This window comes from Canis lupus, chromosome 6, assembly GCF_011100685.1.
Source record: "Canis lupus familiaris isolate Mischka breed German Shepherd chromosome 6, alternate assembly UU_Cfam_GSD_1.0, whole genome shotgun sequence".
In the NCBI taxonomy this organism is placed as follows: domain Eukaryota; kingdom Metazoa; phylum Chordata; class Mammalia; order Carnivora; family Canidae; genus Canis; species Canis lupus.
In genome coordinates, this window is record NC_049227.1 from 38,610,584 (window position 1) to 38,626,883 (window position 16,300).

General features: G+C 61.1%; 3 protein-coding genes across 4 annotated transcripts; 1 reads left to right on the forward strand and 2 right to left on the reverse strand.

The window, feature by feature from the left end:
• Window positions 1-237: 237 nt before the first annotated feature.
• Window positions 238-2,274, reverse strand: TNFRSF12A (TNF receptor superfamily member 12A). Its single transcript, NM_001193299.2, has 4 exons — window positions 2,125-2,274; window positions 1,296-1,400; window positions 935-1,069; window positions 238-853 (listed from the first exon to the last, which is right to left on the reverse strand). Exons 1-4 carry the CDS (start codon window positions 2,216-2,218, stop codon window positions 798-800), a joined length of 390 nt encoding a protein of 129 aa, NP_001180228.2. The 5' UTR covers window positions 2,219-2,274; the 3' UTR covers window positions 238-797.
• A 287-nt stretch (window positions 2,275-2,561) lies between these two features.
• Window positions 2,562-5,894, forward strand: CLDN6 (claudin 6). Of its 2 annotated transcripts, none has more exons than XM_038540634.1 (2): window positions 2,562-2,697; window positions 4,673-5,894. In XM_038540634.1, exon 2 carries the CDS (start codon window positions 4,696-4,698, stop codon window positions 5,359-5,361), a length of 666 nt encoding a protein of 221 aa, XP_038396562.1. In that variant the 5' UTR covers window positions 2,562-2,697; window positions 4,673-4,695; the 3' UTR covers window positions 5,362-5,894. The 2 variants fall into 2 exon arrangements, with proteins under 2 accessions (XP_038396562.1, XP_038396561.1); XM_038540633.1 differs by lacking the exon at window positions 2,562-2,697 and adding an exon at window positions 2,717-3,026.
• A 228-nt stretch (window positions 5,895-6,122) lies between these two features.
• Window positions 6,123-8,132, reverse strand: CLDN9 (claudin 9). Its single transcript, XM_038540635.1, has one exon. It carries the CDS (start codon window positions 7,289-7,291, stop codon window positions 6,638-6,640), a length of 654 nt encoding a protein of 217 aa, XP_038396563.1. The 5' UTR covers window positions 7,292-8,132; the 3' UTR covers window positions 6,123-6,637.
• Window positions 8,133-16,300: the final 8,168 nt, after the last annotated feature.

The window sequence follows — 16,300 nt, forward strand, 5'->3', positions numbered from 1 at the left end:
GCTTCAGTCTGGAACCCTGGGGCCTTTGGGAAGGAAGGTGGGAAAGCTGGAGTGCTGATGGTTGGGGTTTCTCAAAATCTTCCCTGGAAAAAACGGTCAGGGCCTGGCCAGGTCCTGGCAGGCTGGGCTCAGGCATTGAGAATGTGTGAGTCAGAGCCTCACCCCCGCCCCCGCGGCTGACTCACTCCTCCCTCCAGCTCTGGGAAGTCGGGCTGGGGATCATGCCACGCTCCGAACCATTTAAAGTTAAAGATTCTTTTATTAATAAATTCTCCCTCCCCTCCAAACTCTCTCCCCAAAATAAATATTTCCCCCCCTTTGGGGGTTGGGGGGGACAGTGTCTTAGGGCCAGCCCCCCTAGAGGGCCAGCCCCCTAGTGTTAGCAACAGGTCCCTAACCCCCCAGACAGAGACCCCAGGGTGGAATTTCAGCACATCTGAGTGGGTGGGGCCTGGTGTTGTCTGGCCCTCAGGTCAGCCTGGCCCTGAGGCCATGGGAGCGGAGGGACCCTTTGTGCAAATGCTGCAGTTCCTTAGTGTCAGCTGTCTGGTGAACCAGGTGGTCTCCTTTCCTGTCCTAGAGCCAGAGACAGGGCAGTCAGACACCTTGGAAGCCTCCTCTGAAGCCTGGGCCGAGGCCTCAGAGAGGTGATTCACCAGTCCCCCATCTCCACACCCCTGTGGTTGGAAGAGTCTGGCTCTGTTACTGGGGTGAGGGGGCTGGCTCCAGAATGAATGAATCAATTAATCAATGAATGATGAGTGGGTGGGGCCTGGTGCTGGCAAGGGCTCTCACTGTCACTGGATCAGTGCGACGCCAGGACAGCCCTCACCGCCGGTCTCCTCGATGGGGGCTGCAAGATAAGAAGAGAGGTGGTCAAGAGCAGGGGCGATGTTGAGGAATGACGGGGGGTGGGGTGGGCTGGCACACTTACTGGTAAACTTCTCTCTCCTGCGGCACCGTCTCCAGACCAAGAAGCCAGAAAGCAGTCCCAGCACGAGGGCGAGGCTCAGAGCACCCCCCAAGATGGGCCACAGCAGAGGGAAGGAGGCTGGAGGGGCCGCAGCGCCTGGGGGCGGGGCTCCGAGTTAGACCTCGCCCCTATCGGTACCGGCCCCGCCCCCCCTTGAGCCCCAAGCCTTTCCCCGCCGCGGCTCCCGCCCGGATTCGCTCCCCACCCCACCCCGCCTCCCACCCCCCTTCCCGATTAACCCCCCAGATCTGAAGCCCACTGTTCCCCGTCCACCCTCCGCTCCCATCTGCGGCCCGCCTGCCCCGGACCCGCCCCCACTCACAGCCCAGGCAGAAGTCGCTGTGCGGTCGCGCCGGGCACGACGCGCAGTCCATGCACTTGTCGAGGTCCGCGCTCCAGGAGCTGCCGCGAGAGCAGGGGGTGGTGCCTGGGGAGGGGGCCGCGGGTCAGAGCTGGGGCGGGGCACGGCTATTCTGGGGGCTGAGGTCAGGGTCGGCCGGCTCGAATAACGTGAGTCACCGGCGCTCTCCCCGCGCATTCCTCACAGGTGACCGCACGGCCCGACCGGGACTCGGCAGCGCAGGGGAGAGGGGGGCCCAGCGCGAGACGCTGTGGGGGGGCGGTCAGGTCCCCGCACACACCCCCCCGCAGCCGGCGGGTGACTCACTCCTGGGCACCGGGCCCGACCCCGGTCCCTCCCCCCGCATAGCTGGGCACTGAAGTCACCGGATGGAAGGGGGCACCCCACATGGTATAGGGGGTACAGACCCCCGTGCTCTTCGACCCCTGGGGCTACACAGATCAGGCACTGAACAGGCTGGGGGCGTGCTCTCTCACCCAACGAGACGTGCCGCCCTCAAACTTTCTCCCGCTACTTCCGAGTCTGGACTTAGGACAGAAGCCGCCCCCACCCACCTCTGAACAGGGGGGAAACTGAGGCCAGGACTGCGGATGAAGTCCGGAGCAGGATGAGCCTCTCCTGGCCGGGGAGGCGGTGTCTGAAGACCGCCCAAGCCCGGATCCGCATGTCCGCCCAGTTCGCCCCAGTTCAGTCCAGTTCTCCGGCTCCCTGGCCCCGCGGCCTCCCGCCCGGCCCGGGCCCCGCGCCCCGCGCCCCGCGCCCCGCGGTCCGCACCCCGCGGCCCGCGTACCTGGCACTCGCTCCCCGGCGGCCGCGCCCAGCAGGGCCAGCCCGAGCCCCAGCACCAGGAGCCGCGGTAGCGGACGCAGCGGGCCCAGAACCATGGTGCGCGTCCGGCGGCCGCGGCCGTCTGAACCCGCGGCGCGCGGGCCGGGACGGACAGCGGCCGCCCCGCCTCCGCCCCCGCCTTCCGGGGCGGCGCCCTCCCTCGGCCCGCCCGGCGCCCGGCTCCTGGACGCCCCGCCCCGCCCGGCAGGCCCGCTGCGTTCAGGCATTCGCTCAACAAACGCTAGCGCGGTGCGCCAGCGGCTGGGACCCCGCAGGTCCGCAGGCCCTGCCCTGCCCTGTGGATGCTGAAGTCCGGGAAGTTGCGGGGGGGGGGGGGGGGGCTCGGGAATCAGACACGAAGCACCCGCCTCAACGATAACTGCAGCTTTCTTAGGGGCCCCGGGATATGATAACAACATAACCAATAATAATAATAAGGTCTTTAATTTCTACCTTAGGACATAGCTACACAGTAAAATGTGGGCTTGCTGTCTCCAATTTTGCCGAGTATGAAGCTGAAGCTTGGGCGGGTTAGGTGAGTTCCCGGGGTCCCCACTAGGAAGTAGCAGAGTCCGGAGCCAGCTCCGTCTGGCTCCAAGCCCCGGGCCCTGGGCCCTGAGCTCCTGCGGGCCCGGCCTCAGCCTGCTGAGGTCCCCGAGCCCGGGCCACAGGCAGGCGGGGCGGGCCCGGGCTCCAGCGACCCCAGCTGAAGAGGTTGGGATTCGCGCGCCCGCGGTCCGGAATGGGGTCTCTGCCCCTCCCCGGGGCGGTGGTCCAGTGACGTCACTGCCTCTTTAAGACCCCCGCCTCCGCCCGGGCCACACACTCGGCGGCTCCTACGAATCCCGGTGGGCCTCTTCGCAGGTGAGCCTGGGGGTGAGGGGAAGAGGCGGACTCCGCGAGGAGTGGGGTGCAGGGGGCGTGGCGGCGTGGGTGGGGGTGCGTGCAGAGAACCTAGACTAACCTGGTGGCGGACACCGGGCACAGCCCCCGGGCGGGGTCTGCCTGGAGCTGCGGAGCTCCTCAGGTCCTTCTGCAGCCACGGAAGGGTTAAACGCCCCTCCCCCCCGGACAAAGGCACCGAAACCCGGGCGCCCCTCCCCCACCTGCGCTGCTCTCCGGGGCGGGGCTCCCCTCCCCCTCCCCTCCGGGAGCGGACCCTGCTGATCAGGCGGCCATTAAGCCCGTCCCGCAGCGCGGCTCCGGGGCTGGGGGCTCGCGGACCCTTCCTCTGGTCGGACTCGCAAAGGAAATAGGGCTCGAGAGCAGGAGGGGGCGCCGTCGGCGCAAGCCGACCCCGCGGTGTGCGGAAAGAGAAGAGGTCGAGGGAAGGGGTAGGGTCTTGGAGGTGCGGGGCAGGTGCGGGGCGCGTGCGGGGCGCCTGGGTGGGCCTAACCCGGCCGGAGGCGCGGAGGGCCGACCCCAGGGTCGGGATGAGCGGGGTCTTGCCGTCCGATCTCCCCCGAGGTCATTACCGCGGGTTTGGGCGGGATGCACAGGAGGCGAGCCCGCTCCGGCCTCTGGCCACGCTGCTGGGACCCGCGCGAGGTTAAGTCCAAATCGTGCGCGGGAACTTTGGGTAATGGAGAGCCACAGCCGGACCCTGAACAGAACCGCCCCGAAGCCAGCCAGGGCACTAAGTGGGATGTGAGGGGGCCCGGGGCTGCCCCAGAGGGACCGGTTCACTGGACACACTCCAAGGGTTTAGGTCCTTTTAGCAGAATTGAGTCCTGAGACGATGGCATTTGGGGCGAGAAGGCACAAGAAAATGTTCCCAACTTTGGAGGGTATGCTCATTGTGACCCTGGGGGCGGGGGGGGGGGGGGGGGAGCACACAGCCTTGGGGAAGGAGTGATTTGGGGGGTGTTTTTTCCCTTTGGGGTGCTTTATTTCTCCTGCTTCTCTAGAGTTTGACTGCAGCAAGGCCAGGGAGGCAGGGTCACCTGAGACACAAATGTCCCTACCCGCCTGGGGATACAGAACCAGTGACGGGTTTGGACACTGCTATTGGGTAGTGGAAGGAAGCCTGGATCTCTGATCTTGATGTTGAAACTGACAGGTTTGGAGCCTGACAGTCATGGCCAGAGCCAACCCACCGTCTGAGTCCCAAGGAGGCCATCTGGAAATTGCCCTCTGTTGTTTCATCCTTTTTTTGCTACTTTGCTGTCTGATAAATGTACGCAAAGTGCAAAGTGGCTGGGGCCATGGACTAACATGGGTAAAGGCTTTGTGTCTCATTTGCCCTCAAAACGGCCAGGACTGGGTGACAATCGCATAACCAAGGTAAAAATTACACGCTAAACATTAAGTGTTCGTTTTGCCCATGAGAAAATGAGGCTCAAGGAGTGTGCCTTGCCCATGGTGTCCTTACTCCCTGGGTTTGTACTCTCTCGGTGCCCTGTGCGGTGGCCACGGCGTGTGGCATGAGAGTTAGCACTCACTGGGAACAAAGGGTCTGGACCAGCCTGTCCTCTCTCTCATGAATCTGCTTCCTTCGTCTCTCAATGCAGCTCCTGTCCCCCTCCACTTTGCCATGGCTTCTGCCGGCCTGCAAATCCTGGGGATCATCCTGACGCTGCTTGGCTGGGTGAATGCCCTGGTGTCCTGTGCCCTGCCCCTGTGGAAGGTGACGGCCTTCATCGGCAACAGCATCGTGGTGGCCCAGGTGGTGTGGGAGGGGCTGTGGATGTCCTGCGTGGTGCAGAGCACAGGCCAGATGCAGTGCAAGGTGTACGACTCCCTGCTGGCGCTGCCCCAGGACCTGCAGGCTGCCCGCGCCCTCTGCGTCGTCGCCCTCCTCTTGGCCCTGCTCGGGCTGCTAGTATACCTCGCGGGAGCCAAGTGCACCACCTGCGTGGAAGACAAGGACTCCAAGGCCCGTCTGGTGCTAGTCTCTGGGATCATCTTTGTCATCTCAGGGGTCCTGACCCTGATCCCTGTCTGCTGGACGGCCCACGCCATCATCCGGGATTTCTACAACCCCCTCGTGTCAGACGCCCAAAAGCGGGAGCTGGGAGCCTCCCTCTACTTGGGCTGGGCAGCCTCTGGCCTTTTGTTGTTGGGTGGGGGGCTGCTGTGCTGCACCTGCCCCTCTGGGGGGGGCCGGAGCTCAAGTCATTATATGGCCCGATACTCAGCATCTGCCGCACATGCCACCTCTCCGTGTGCCCCCGAGTACCCCACTAAGAATTATGTCTAATTCTCAGTCTAACCCCCTGAGCTGGAGAAATCGTGATGGTGATTTAGACAGCTTTGGGCTTGTTTTTTATCTTTTTTGCTTTTTGGGAGAGGGTTTTCTTTTCTTTTTTTTTTTTTTTTTTTAATTCATTTGATAACCAAGAAACCCAAGTCTCTCATGGGCTCTGCTGTTGGTATTTCTCACCTTTGGATGAGGGAACCAAGGAGGTGATGCTTCAGAGTTTCTGGATATTTCTCCGCCCTGGACATCCCCATCGTGGAGGCCAGCCTGGAGCTGTGGTCCAACATAAAGGCTGCCTGCTGTTCAGGTGCTTTCAGCCTGTCCCTTACTGGTTAGGCCTCTGGCTCTTGAGCATTTAGAAGAGCAGATGATAAGTCACCAGAGAACTGCCCGCCTTCAAGTCTTCTGACCTCTGACTCCACTATCTTGAGCCCTGTCCCAGCTGTGCTGTAGACCCCTGACCCTCTCACCTTCAGCCCCTGCACACTTCTGCCGTGCTTCCCCCACCACACACACGCACCAGTTTTGCTAAATAAAGCTTGTCTTATTTTGTTGCTTGCCTTGGGTGTTGCTGGGGGGCTGCTGAGTGCCAGCCTGGCAGGGGGAGGAGGGAAGCACAAATGACTCACCCACCTTATCTTTGGACCCCCCGTGGCAAGGGAGGGAGGGCACCCACTGGACAGGTCCTGGAGCGGGCCTTGGACTGACAGCCCAAGGGAAGACCACCTGGTCTTCCCTGCCTGACCACAGATCAGAAGAGCCAAGGTACAAAATTCTGTTTATTTCCAACTAGCAGGTGAGCAGAGAAGGTGGGGCAGGTGACTGGCTGGGACTCCTGGCCTGGATCTCTGGATGCAGGTGGTGGCCAGGCTGGAGAGGACCCACCCCAGGGCAGGGATCCCCTCCTTGGTTTGGAGCCAGAGACCTGCTGCCCTTGGGGTGAAGCCCAGGTGACCTCAGAGGAAGAGGAGGGCCAGCCCAAGTGTGGACCATGGAAGAAAGTAATCTGTCTGGGGATGGAGGCAGGGGCAGGCCAGTGTACCCCATCAGCTCTGGCTCTGCCTGGGTGGAGGCAGGAGAAGGACTTGTGGGAACCCCATTGGAGAGGGTCAGGTTTCAGCTCTGTAGTCAGGCCTGACTGGAGCTTCAGGGAAATGGGTTTCACCCGCAGGGGAATAGGTTGGCAGAATGGAGCCAGGGTGACAGCAGGGCATCCAGCACGAGGCCAGGGCTCATGAGGTCAGGGCTGGAACAGCGGGCTTCCAGGGACACCACCTCACACGTAGTCCCTCTTGTCCAGCCCAGATGCCCCTGAACGGGAGGGGATGGAGTAACCCAGCCTGGGGCCTCGGGGCCGGTCCATCTGGGGTGGAGGGCACGTGCAGCAGAGGAGGCCCCCACCCAGCATGAGCAGGGCGGCAGCGGCCCAGCCCAGGTAGAGGGAGGCCCCCAGCTCCCGCTTGAGGGCCTCGGCCACCAGGGGGTTGTAGAAGTCCTGGATGATGGCGTGCGCGGTCCAGCAGACAGGGATGAGCACCAGGAGGCCGGAGAGCAGCAGGAGGACCCCTGCGGTGAGCACGATTCGGGCCTTGGCGCCTTCATCCTCCACGCAGGTGGTGCACTGGGCCCCTGTGATGGCCACGAGCAGCCCGAGCAGGGCCAAGAGGAGGGCGACGACGCAGAGGGCGCGGGCAGCCTGCAGGTCCTGGGGCAGCGCCAGCAGGGAGTCGTACACCTTGCACTGCATCTGGCCTGTGCTCTGCACCACGCAGGACATCCACAGCCCCTCCCACACCACCTGGGCCACCACGATGCTGTTGCCGATGAAGGCCGTCACCTTCCACAGGGGCAGGGCACAGGACACCAGGGTGCCCAGCCAGCCCAGCACGGCCAGGGTCATGCCCAGGAGTTCAAGGGCTGTTGAAGCCATCTGTCCCCTCAGGTCTTCTGAACCTTGAACAACCTGGCTGACTCAGGGGTGGGTCGGATCCTGCAGGGTGGGCGTCTTGGCGCCCAGCGCAAGGAGAAGTCCGCGTCCTCGGCCGGACAGTCCTCACATCTGTGGGCCTCTTGCAAAGCACATCTCTCCAAGCCCCTCACGGGTGTCTCTCTCACCCCGACACGCACAGGTCAATCTCACAGTCCTGCTCCAGCCAAGTCGCAGTGTCCCCTCCAGGGGCCCGTTGCCTATCCGATGCCCAGTGGCTGCTGCTCCTGCCACCCTGCTGTCACGTCCTGGCCGCCGCCCGCCTGGCCCAGCTTGCAAAGACCCTCCAGACCCACCTTCAGGCTGAGGTCCCGCTGGCAGGTGCAGCTTCACACTGAGCAGCGCACCCTCTGTGGGTGTCACCTGGGGACTCAGCGGGCTCCCAGGTGCAGGCGGGGTTTTGAGGTGGAGGCAGAGGGAGGGGCGGCGAAGCGGAGACTGGCGGAGGCTGAGCTACTGGGAGAAGGAGGGGCTGGGGATGGGATGGGGAGCCTGGGAAGGGGTACTGCCACCGGGAACCAGACGAAAGGACATCCGTGCTTGTGGGGATGCAGGAACAAAAGAAAGGAGAGGCTGAGGACCAGCTGGGGAGTAGGCAAGGGTGAGGGCAGGGCTCCAGTCGGCGCCGAGAAGAGAAGGGAAGTGGAGGTTCAGCTGCCTCCTGAGCCACCGCCTCCGCCCCCAGCAACTCCTCCCTGTGGGCTTTTCATTTTGTGTTGCAAACACACCCAGCTCCCCCAGTATCCACACCCCCAGCCCAGCTCCCGTCCCCCTGCCTGCCCCAGGAACCCGATCTGTCTCCAGTCTCAGCCCAGTGGCCCCAGTTGCTCTCAGGGGACGGCCCCGCCCGCACTGTTCCCCTGGCAACAGGTGCCTGGCGCCCAGCTCAGGTAGCATCGCCCAGGCAACGGCCTAGAAACCCCCCCCCCAACTTCAACCGCAGCTCAGGTGTGCCCTTCCTACCCCCCCAGATAATGAAACTGAGGGCTGAGCCGCCGAAGGTCTCCAGGGGCCGAGGCATAAAGAGTCGTCTGTGGAAGTAGGGGAGGGGCGTGCAGGGGTCTGTGGTGAAGGGAGGAGTGGCGGAGACAGGAGCCCCAGATGGGGGTGAAGCCCCCAGGACCCAAGTCTTTTCCACGGGGAGTAAGTGATCGCTCTGCAAGAGACCCCACAGAGGAGGGCAAGGGGGAGAAGCCCAGGTGAACCCTGCCTCACAGTCCTCAGGAAAGACCCCCTCGGAGCCTGTGACTCCGTTTGTGGGGAGCAACCTGAGACTCATAGACGTCAGTTCAAATCCTGCCTCCAACAAGGGACAGATTATGGAAGGTCAAGGTCCTTAACCTCCTTAGGTCAAAGACCCTCTGTGAGAAACCTGATGGGACCCACAAACATGGGCCCCTCATTTGGGGGGTCATGAACCCCCTCAAGCCCTTTCCTAGGTGCTAGGAGCTGAAGGAAAAGGAATGAGGGGTAGGGGACACTCATGACAATTCCTTCCATTCATATACTTTCCTGGGTGGCTAACAGACTCTTCAAGGAGCTGGGCCCTTAATCTGGAAGAGCCTCTGGCCTCTACGCCTCCCCCAGGAGGGCCCACAGCCCATCTGCCCTATGAGGAGACAGCCCCTGATGGCCCGGGGGTTCCCCAGGCACACCTCATTCACTGCACTGCTCTAGGGCCCTGGGAGCCGTGCACACCGGGTGCCTCTTCACCTGCTCAGTGGGGCTTAGCCTATAAGAGATTTTCACTTCCAGTGCTTGCCTGCTTTTGGGAATGGGTTTTAGCACTTTTTGGAAGAGAGGCTTCTACTCTCATTAGATTTGCAAAAGGGTCAGTGACCAGAGGAAGCGGAGAGCCGCTCCCCCTAAAATGGAGACGGAGGCCAGCACCACGGAGTAGGACTGCAAGGTGAACTCTGGTGGCCCGGGCTCTTCCTGCACACACTACCTCCTCCAGGGCCGGGAGTGGGGGCGCCACTGGCAAGGGGCCGAGCCTAGATCTCTCGGAGGGGAGGGGCGGCTGAGAGGAAGGGCAAATAGAGGCAAGCCTGGGGCCTGGAGGAATCCAGACACACAGGTTCCAGCAGGTGTCAGGAGGCAGCGGCGCCCCGGGGGCGAGGGGCCCAGCGAGCCACCCATGGGGCCTCCAGCCGGGTCTGCCTCGGCGCCCCGAGGTGCCGGCGGCCGCTCAGCCTGCAGCGGGGGCCAGGCCCCTAGTCGCACAGGCAGGTGTAAACCCCCAGTGCCCGGCCCGGAGGAAGTGTCCTGCCCGGGGGCGGCACCGGGACCGTCGAGGTTGGAGATCCCAGTTGTCTTGGGCTCTGCGCTTGGGCCCTGCGCTCCGCGACATGGCCGCCCCTGGAGCCGCTGCTAGGGGGCCCACACGCGGCTGTCACCAGGCCTGTCACCCGCCTGTCCCCGCCGGCCCTCTGGGGGCCGCTGCAGCTTCCCACCTAAGTCTATTCTTTTCCGTGTTTGTAAGAGGAGGCACCGCGCGCCAGGCCCCCAGGGCGGCTGAAAGTGGGACAGGCCGTTGGGGACAAGGAGGGACGGCCGGCAGGAGGGGGCGGCCGCGGAGGAAGAGGCGCGGGCAGCCGGCAGGACGCGCGTCCCGCCCTCAGCCCTGCTCGGCCCTCCCGGGTCTCGGTCACCTGGACGCCGCTGGATCTGGGAGCCGAAGGGTTAAAGTTGGGGCCTGGCGGGGCCTGTAAATGGGGCTGGAATGCCATTGATATGGAGAGGTGGGGACTCCCTCTGCGCGGTCGCCGCCTCAAAGGCACTTCAACACGTCCGTCCGCAGGAATCCCCACCCCCACACCTCAGCCCGGAAAGAGGTGGGGGAGGGGAACCTGTCCCGCTGCACTGCTGTGGAGGGAAACTGAGGCACGGGGGAAGGGCCGCGCCCTGTTCACTGCTTCTGGTTGGGGCGAACTGGACGTGACCTTCGTTCTCTGGGTGGGGGGGGCACCCATGGGGGCAGAGGAAACCCGGATGGGGCTTAGATGGGGGAAGGGCAGTTGTGGGTTAGCTCTAGTCCTCACGTCCACCACGCTTTTATTTAAAAAAAATTTTTTTTAATTTTATTTATTAGAGAGAGCACGCCAGAGAGCACAAGCAGGGGGACCGGCAGAGGGGGAGGGAGAAGCAGGCTCCCTGCTCAGTGGGAGCCCGATGTGGGGCTGGATCCCAGGACACAGGAGATCAGGGTCTGAGCCAAAGGCAGACATTCAACGGACTGAGCTGCCCAAGCACCCCTCTACCATGCTTTTAGAGAAAAGTGTGGCCCAAAGATAAAGGAGGGGAACTGAAGGTCGGGAGAGCCACCATGGTGCCAAGGAGTACAGGGGTGCACTGGGGAACAACCAGCCTCTGCTTTGCAGAGGTGCCCAAGGCCCCAGACTTTGTGGGTAGAAAAGCCAGATCCCTGGGCCCCTGAACCAAAAGGTGTAGATGAATCCTCAAGGTCCCTTGACAGTTCTTACTGGGTTACTACCCATTCTACATTTTACAGACAGGGAAACAAGCTCAGAGAGCTATGGGAACTTGGCCACAGGTACTTGTGAGAAACAGGACAAGCCTGAAAGAGCCCCAGACCCTGACTTCAAGGCCCAGAGCCCAGAGCCACAGGATGAGCTGGGCCTCCTGGTGCCTCTTTCCCCAAAGGCAGCCCAGTAGCCACCGCCCCCCACCCCCCAAATCCTGCCCCATTCCTCCCCAGCCGGCGATCCCTCCATCCCACACCAGGCACCCGCACAGGACTGCATCTGGATCTGCTTTCACCAGGAGCCACCCCCCACCTGCTGCACCTTCACCCTGTGTCCCGGGCACAGACCCACAGATTGCACCATCATTGCTCACCATCTGCTCTGGGCAGCCTAAGAGACTCTGGGCTAGACCTTCCTGGGCAAGTGACAATTGCAGTCATCTCAGGTGCCTCTTGGCTGGAAAATGAAGGAAGCAGTCTGCCTCGCCCACCTCCAGGGTCACTCTAAGAATTTGTGCAGGCAGGGAGCACCCCACGCACCTTGGGATGACTATAGGTATTGACTTGGCAGGAGAGTATTTTGTTAACAGTATCGTGGTGGTTTCACCTGTAAACCTGATCAGACTCCATGGATTGAGTAGCAAGCAATTAGCTTTATTATCTGTCCGGGGTTCTGAGGGTGGGGTCGCCCTTCCCCTCACTGTAGTGATGTCCTTCCTGTTTACTCTGATTTTTTGCAGGGAGAGGAGAGGAGAGGGAGAGGAGAGGGAGAGGAGAGGGGAGGGGAGGAGAGGAGAGCTCCGGAATGTAAAGGGGGTGGAGGAAGCAAGCCAGCATGAGTGGGAACTGGGCTGTGATTCAAGAAAGGGGAAGGGGAGTCATTAGTAAGGTACTTAGTGCCTTTGGCTCCTGCCCAGGACTGCTGGGCACCCAAGGCTCCAGGTCAGTGAGAGACAGGGTTTCAGACACAGTAGGAAGAGACACTGGGAAGACCGGTCTGGAGGTGGGCCAGCGCCCCAGGGGAGAGGACACTGCCTGTATGGATCGCATGGTGGCCCCCAACAGTATGCCTGGGCTTAAACCCTGGAATCTGTGAGTGTGGCCTTATTTGAAAACAGGGTCTTTGCAGTTGTAATTACATTAAGATAAATTTAAAACCTCAAGATGAGATCCTTCTGGATTCAGGGTGGACTCCACATCCAATGACAGGTGTCTGAGAGGGAAATAGGAAGATTGGAGACACAGGGTAAGGGCTGGTGAAGACAGAGGCCAAGGCTGGATGCCAGGGGCCACCAGAAGCTCCGAGAGGCCAGGAGGGATCCTCCCCTAGAGCCATGGGACAGCACAGCCCTGCAGCGCCTTGATTTGGGACTTCTGAGATGATAAATTCCTTTTTACTTTAAGCTGCCCAATTTGTGGCGATTTGCTACAGCAGTCACAGGAAATTCATATACTGCCTTTCTTGCTGATGGGTTCTCAGCTCTCAGAGGTCCCCCAAGGTCATGCTGGCTTCCTGATACCACTCCTGAGCTGCTGCAGAAGAGCACACTGAGATAGGGCTTGTGCCTGGTTACCTGAGCCGGAGCCACCTGAATAACAAAGGAAATGTTTATTCTGACTTGCACAGGCTGGGGAGAATCTGGCAATGTGGGGGTGGAGGAGAGGCCAAGCAAAGGTGGGGAGAGCAAAGGGGCTTCCTTCATGAGTCACCTTGGGCGCTTTCCCAGCGGCGGGGGATGACCTAGCCCTTGCCTGTGATGCTGTGGCTCCAGGGCCCAGTATCGGTCGTCCATCAGCACCGCGGCTTTTCCGGGGCACCCAGGCCTGCAGAACCCTGGGCTCTATTTCAGTTCAGTGTGACTCAAGACTTGGAAGGCAGCGTATGGGTCTCGCAGAAGCCATCCACACATAGTGGGTCAGGACCTTAGTCATGCATCCAGACTCTTCGTTTTATAGTGGAAAATGCGACATTTTGCGAACGCAGACAGAGCATTTTATTTTATTTTATTTTTAGAATTTTTACTTATTTACTTATTCATAGAGACACACACAGAGAGGAGAGGCAGAAGCAGGCTCCACGCAGGGAGCCCGACGTGGGACTCGGTCTCCAGGATCACGCCCTGGGCCTAAGGCAAGCGCTAAACTGCTGCGCCACCGGGGCTGCCCAGACAGAGCATTTTAAACGCTTGTTTTAATTTCCTGGAGCCAAGTGCGCCCAACCCCCGCCCGCCCCGGCGGCTCTGATAAGCGGCCCACTTATCAGCACAGGGGATGAGTTACATTCTCAAATAACCAGGCAAGAGGCTTGCTGTAGGGCAGCAAAGTGGAATAAAGACCCTATTCTTAAAATGAACTTATTTTTAGACTTGCTCCCCCCCCCCCCCCACCAAAGCTGGCCGGCTCCCCGGACACCGCTCCCGCCTCCCCAGCCCGGGCTCCGACCCTCGCTTTGCGCATCGGCCGGCCCCGCGCCCCAGGAGGCGCTGCTTACTCAGCCGCCCGCAGCCCGCCGGGGTCCAGACCTCGGAAGGGCCGGGCGGTCAGCAGGGCGGCGACAGGAAGAGGTGCGGCGGCGGCGGCGGCGGGAAGGCGGGCAGCAACCAGGGCGCGCGGGGCGCGGGTGGAGCCAGCAGGCCGGAGGGCGAGGGCCGCGCGGGCAGCGGCGGCAGCGGCCGCGGGGGCGGATCGGCCAGCAGGGGCGGGCGGCCGCGCGCGCCCACGGGCCCGGGCGTGGCGGCGACGGCGGCTGCGGGCAGCGGCGGCAGCGGCAGGTGCGCGGGCGGCGGCGCGGGCGCGGGCAGGCGCGGCAGGTCCTGCAGGGCGAGCGCGGCAGCGGGCGGCGCGGACACGCAGGCCTCCGGCGGCAGCTCGGGCAGCGCCAGGTGGGCGCCGGGGCCCCAGGGCGCCAGCGGCTCGGGCCGCAGCGGCAGCGCCGGCAGAGGCGGCAACTCCGCCAAGGCGAGCGCCGAGGGCGGCGGCGGCGGCGCGGGGGGCAGGCCGGGCGGGAGGCCGGGCAGCGGCGGGTGCGGCAGCGACGGGGCGGGCGGCGGGGTCAGCGACAGGGACTCACGGGCCTGGCCCAGCCGCGAGTGGGCGCGGGCGAGGCGCGGGCTCGAGCGGGAGCGGGGAAGCCGCGCCGCCAGCTTGGCCGCCGCTGCCACCCGGGGGCCCGGCGCCCGCCTCCAGCCGCTACCCGGTCCCTCCCCTCGGCGGCCACGCGCGGCGCGGGGACCGGCCCAGCCAATCACGGGCCGACGCGCCCGCCGCCTTCGCGTCCGTCCCGCCAGGCGGCACGAGCTACTCCTGGCGGCCAATCAGAGGCGGCAGCGCTTCTGTCAAGCTCTTCCTCCCGCCCTCCCGTGTCCCCAACCAATCACGGCGTCCCGCGGAGCGCAGGCCCCGCCCCCGCCGGCCCGGGGACCAGGCGCTGCACACGCGCGGTTGGCGCCCCCACCTGGCTGCAGGGCCCGCTGAGCCGCCGCTCCGCGGCCAACCACGATTGACCTTAGTGACTCCGGGATGAGGCGCCTGGCCTGGGTCAAGACCTGTGCAGGTTCTCGTTCAGTTATCTCAAAGAAAAAATAATTCGGAACCAGAATTTGATGATATGGAGCATTTACGCTATTGTTAACGGAGGATATAAACGATAGATGGGTGACAATTAGAAAAAAGGAGAGAATGGTCCATCTCTTTATAATCGGAATATAGGGGGCACCTGGGTGGCTCAGTGGTTGAGCGTCTTCTGCCTTTGGCTTCCCGGCATCCTGGGATCGAGTCTCACGTTCAGGCTCCTCGCAGGGAGCCTGCCTCTCTAGCTCTCATGAATAAATAAATAAAATCTTAAAAAAATAAAAATAAAATCGGAATATAGAAACTTTTATTAGAATATTAGAGGGGCACCTGGGTGGCTCAGTGGTTGAGCGTCTGCCTTCGCCTCAGGGGCCTGAGATGACCCACAGGGAGCCTGCTTCTCCCTCTGCCTCTGTCTCTCATGAATAAATAAATAAACTCTTTTTGAAAAAGAATAATATTAGAACATTTTTAGGTGGGTTAGGAAGGATATCACCCATCGCCCTCACTGAGACAGTCTGCTGGGTGGCCCTTGTGTCCAGAGGTTGGATTTTTTTCTTTTAAGATTTTATTTATTTACCTGATGGGTGGGGGAGAGAGAGAGAGAGAGAGAGTGCGCGTGCGAGCGCACACAGCAAGGGGAGGGGCAGAGGGAGAGGGAGAAGCAGGCTCCCTGATGAGCAGGGTGCTGGTTGACACAGAACTCCATCCCAGGACCCCGGGATCACGCCCTGAGCTGAAGGCAGACACCCAATCACTGAGCCACTCAGGCGTCCCCAGAGGTTGATTTCTAATCCTCTTTTCCAGAGTTAAAGAACAAAAATTCAACTGAGTAAATTTGCAGGTTTAATCGGCTTTAAGGATTCATGAATGGGGCAGCACCTGATCCACCAAGTAAAGAGAACTGCAAGTTGTGCAGCATGGAAGGTTTTTATAGGGAGGAGGAGGAGGGTGCAAGGACGTGATTAGCAAAAGAAAAGATTGTTGCAGGCAAGGTCACCTTGTCTTTAGGAGGTATGTGTGTGGGGCGTCTTAGGTGGTCTTAGGTGGATTACCTCATCTTCCTTTGGGGAGGGCAGATAGTGAAGGCCCATGTGACATCAACTCATTGGTGCTGACCTGAAAATTCTTAACTGACACCTTAAGACTTTCTGGGGGAGGTGGAAATTGTGATTAACTTGGGTGTTAAGCCTTTCATTTGGGGACTTGGCCTAAGTGGCTCCATTTTTGGCCTGTGGTTTTCTAACACCTGTAAAAAGACATAATTTATTCTATTATCTTGGGACAGAGAAAGGTGAGACTATTTGGACTTTTTTTTTTTTAATTTTTATTTATTTATGATAGTCACACACACACACAGAGAGAGGCAGAGACACAGGCAGAGGGAGAAGCAGGCTCCATGCACCGGGAGCCCAACGTGGGATTCGATCCAGGGTCTCCAGGATCGCGCCCTGGGCCAAAGGCAGGCGCCAAACCGCCGCGCCACCCAGGGATCCCCTATTTGGACTTTAAAAAATTTTTTTAATATCTTATTTATTTGACGAGAGCTAGAGAGAGCCAGCCAGAACAAGTGAGAGGAATGGGAGAGGGAGCAGCAGACTCCCCACAGATCAGGGAGCCCCACGCAGGGCTCCATCCCAGGACCCTGAGGTCTGACCTGAGCCAAAGACAGATGCTTTACCCACTGAGCCACCCAGGCAACCCTATTTAGAGATTTTAAAACAATTAGTAGTTCTGTGAAAAAGGAAAAATCCAGGATTCTCAAACAGAGCAAATCAAATGAGGTTGGCTAAGAAAAATCAGGCTGGAATTCCAATGTGCACAGAATCTCCTACAAGCTGACAACCTTAAGCCTTGTGCCTATTGCACTGAGGTTTTGGTCTACACCTAAATCCCAT

Coding starts and splice junctions, on each gene's coding strand:
- TNFRSF12A (NM_001193299.2), bottom strand. CDS start 2,218: ATGGTTCTGGGCCCGCTGCGTCCGCTACCGCGGCTCCTGGTGCTGGGG. Junction 1,401..2,124: donor CGCCGGGGAGCGAGTGCCAG/GTACGCGGGCCG, acceptor CCCCCTCCCCAG/GCACCACCCCCTGCTCTCGC. Junction 1,070..1,295: donor CAGCGACTTCTGCCTGGGCT/GTGAGTGGGGGC, acceptor CCCCGCCCCCAG/GCGCTGCGGCCCCTCCAGCC.
- CLDN6 (XM_038540634.1), top strand. CDS start 4,696: ATGGCTTCTGCCGGCCTGCAAATCCTGGGGATCATCCTGACGCTGCTT.
- CLDN9 (XM_038540635.1), bottom strand. CDS start 7,291: ATGGCTTCAACAGCCCTTGAACTCCTGGGCATGACCCTGGCCGTGCTG.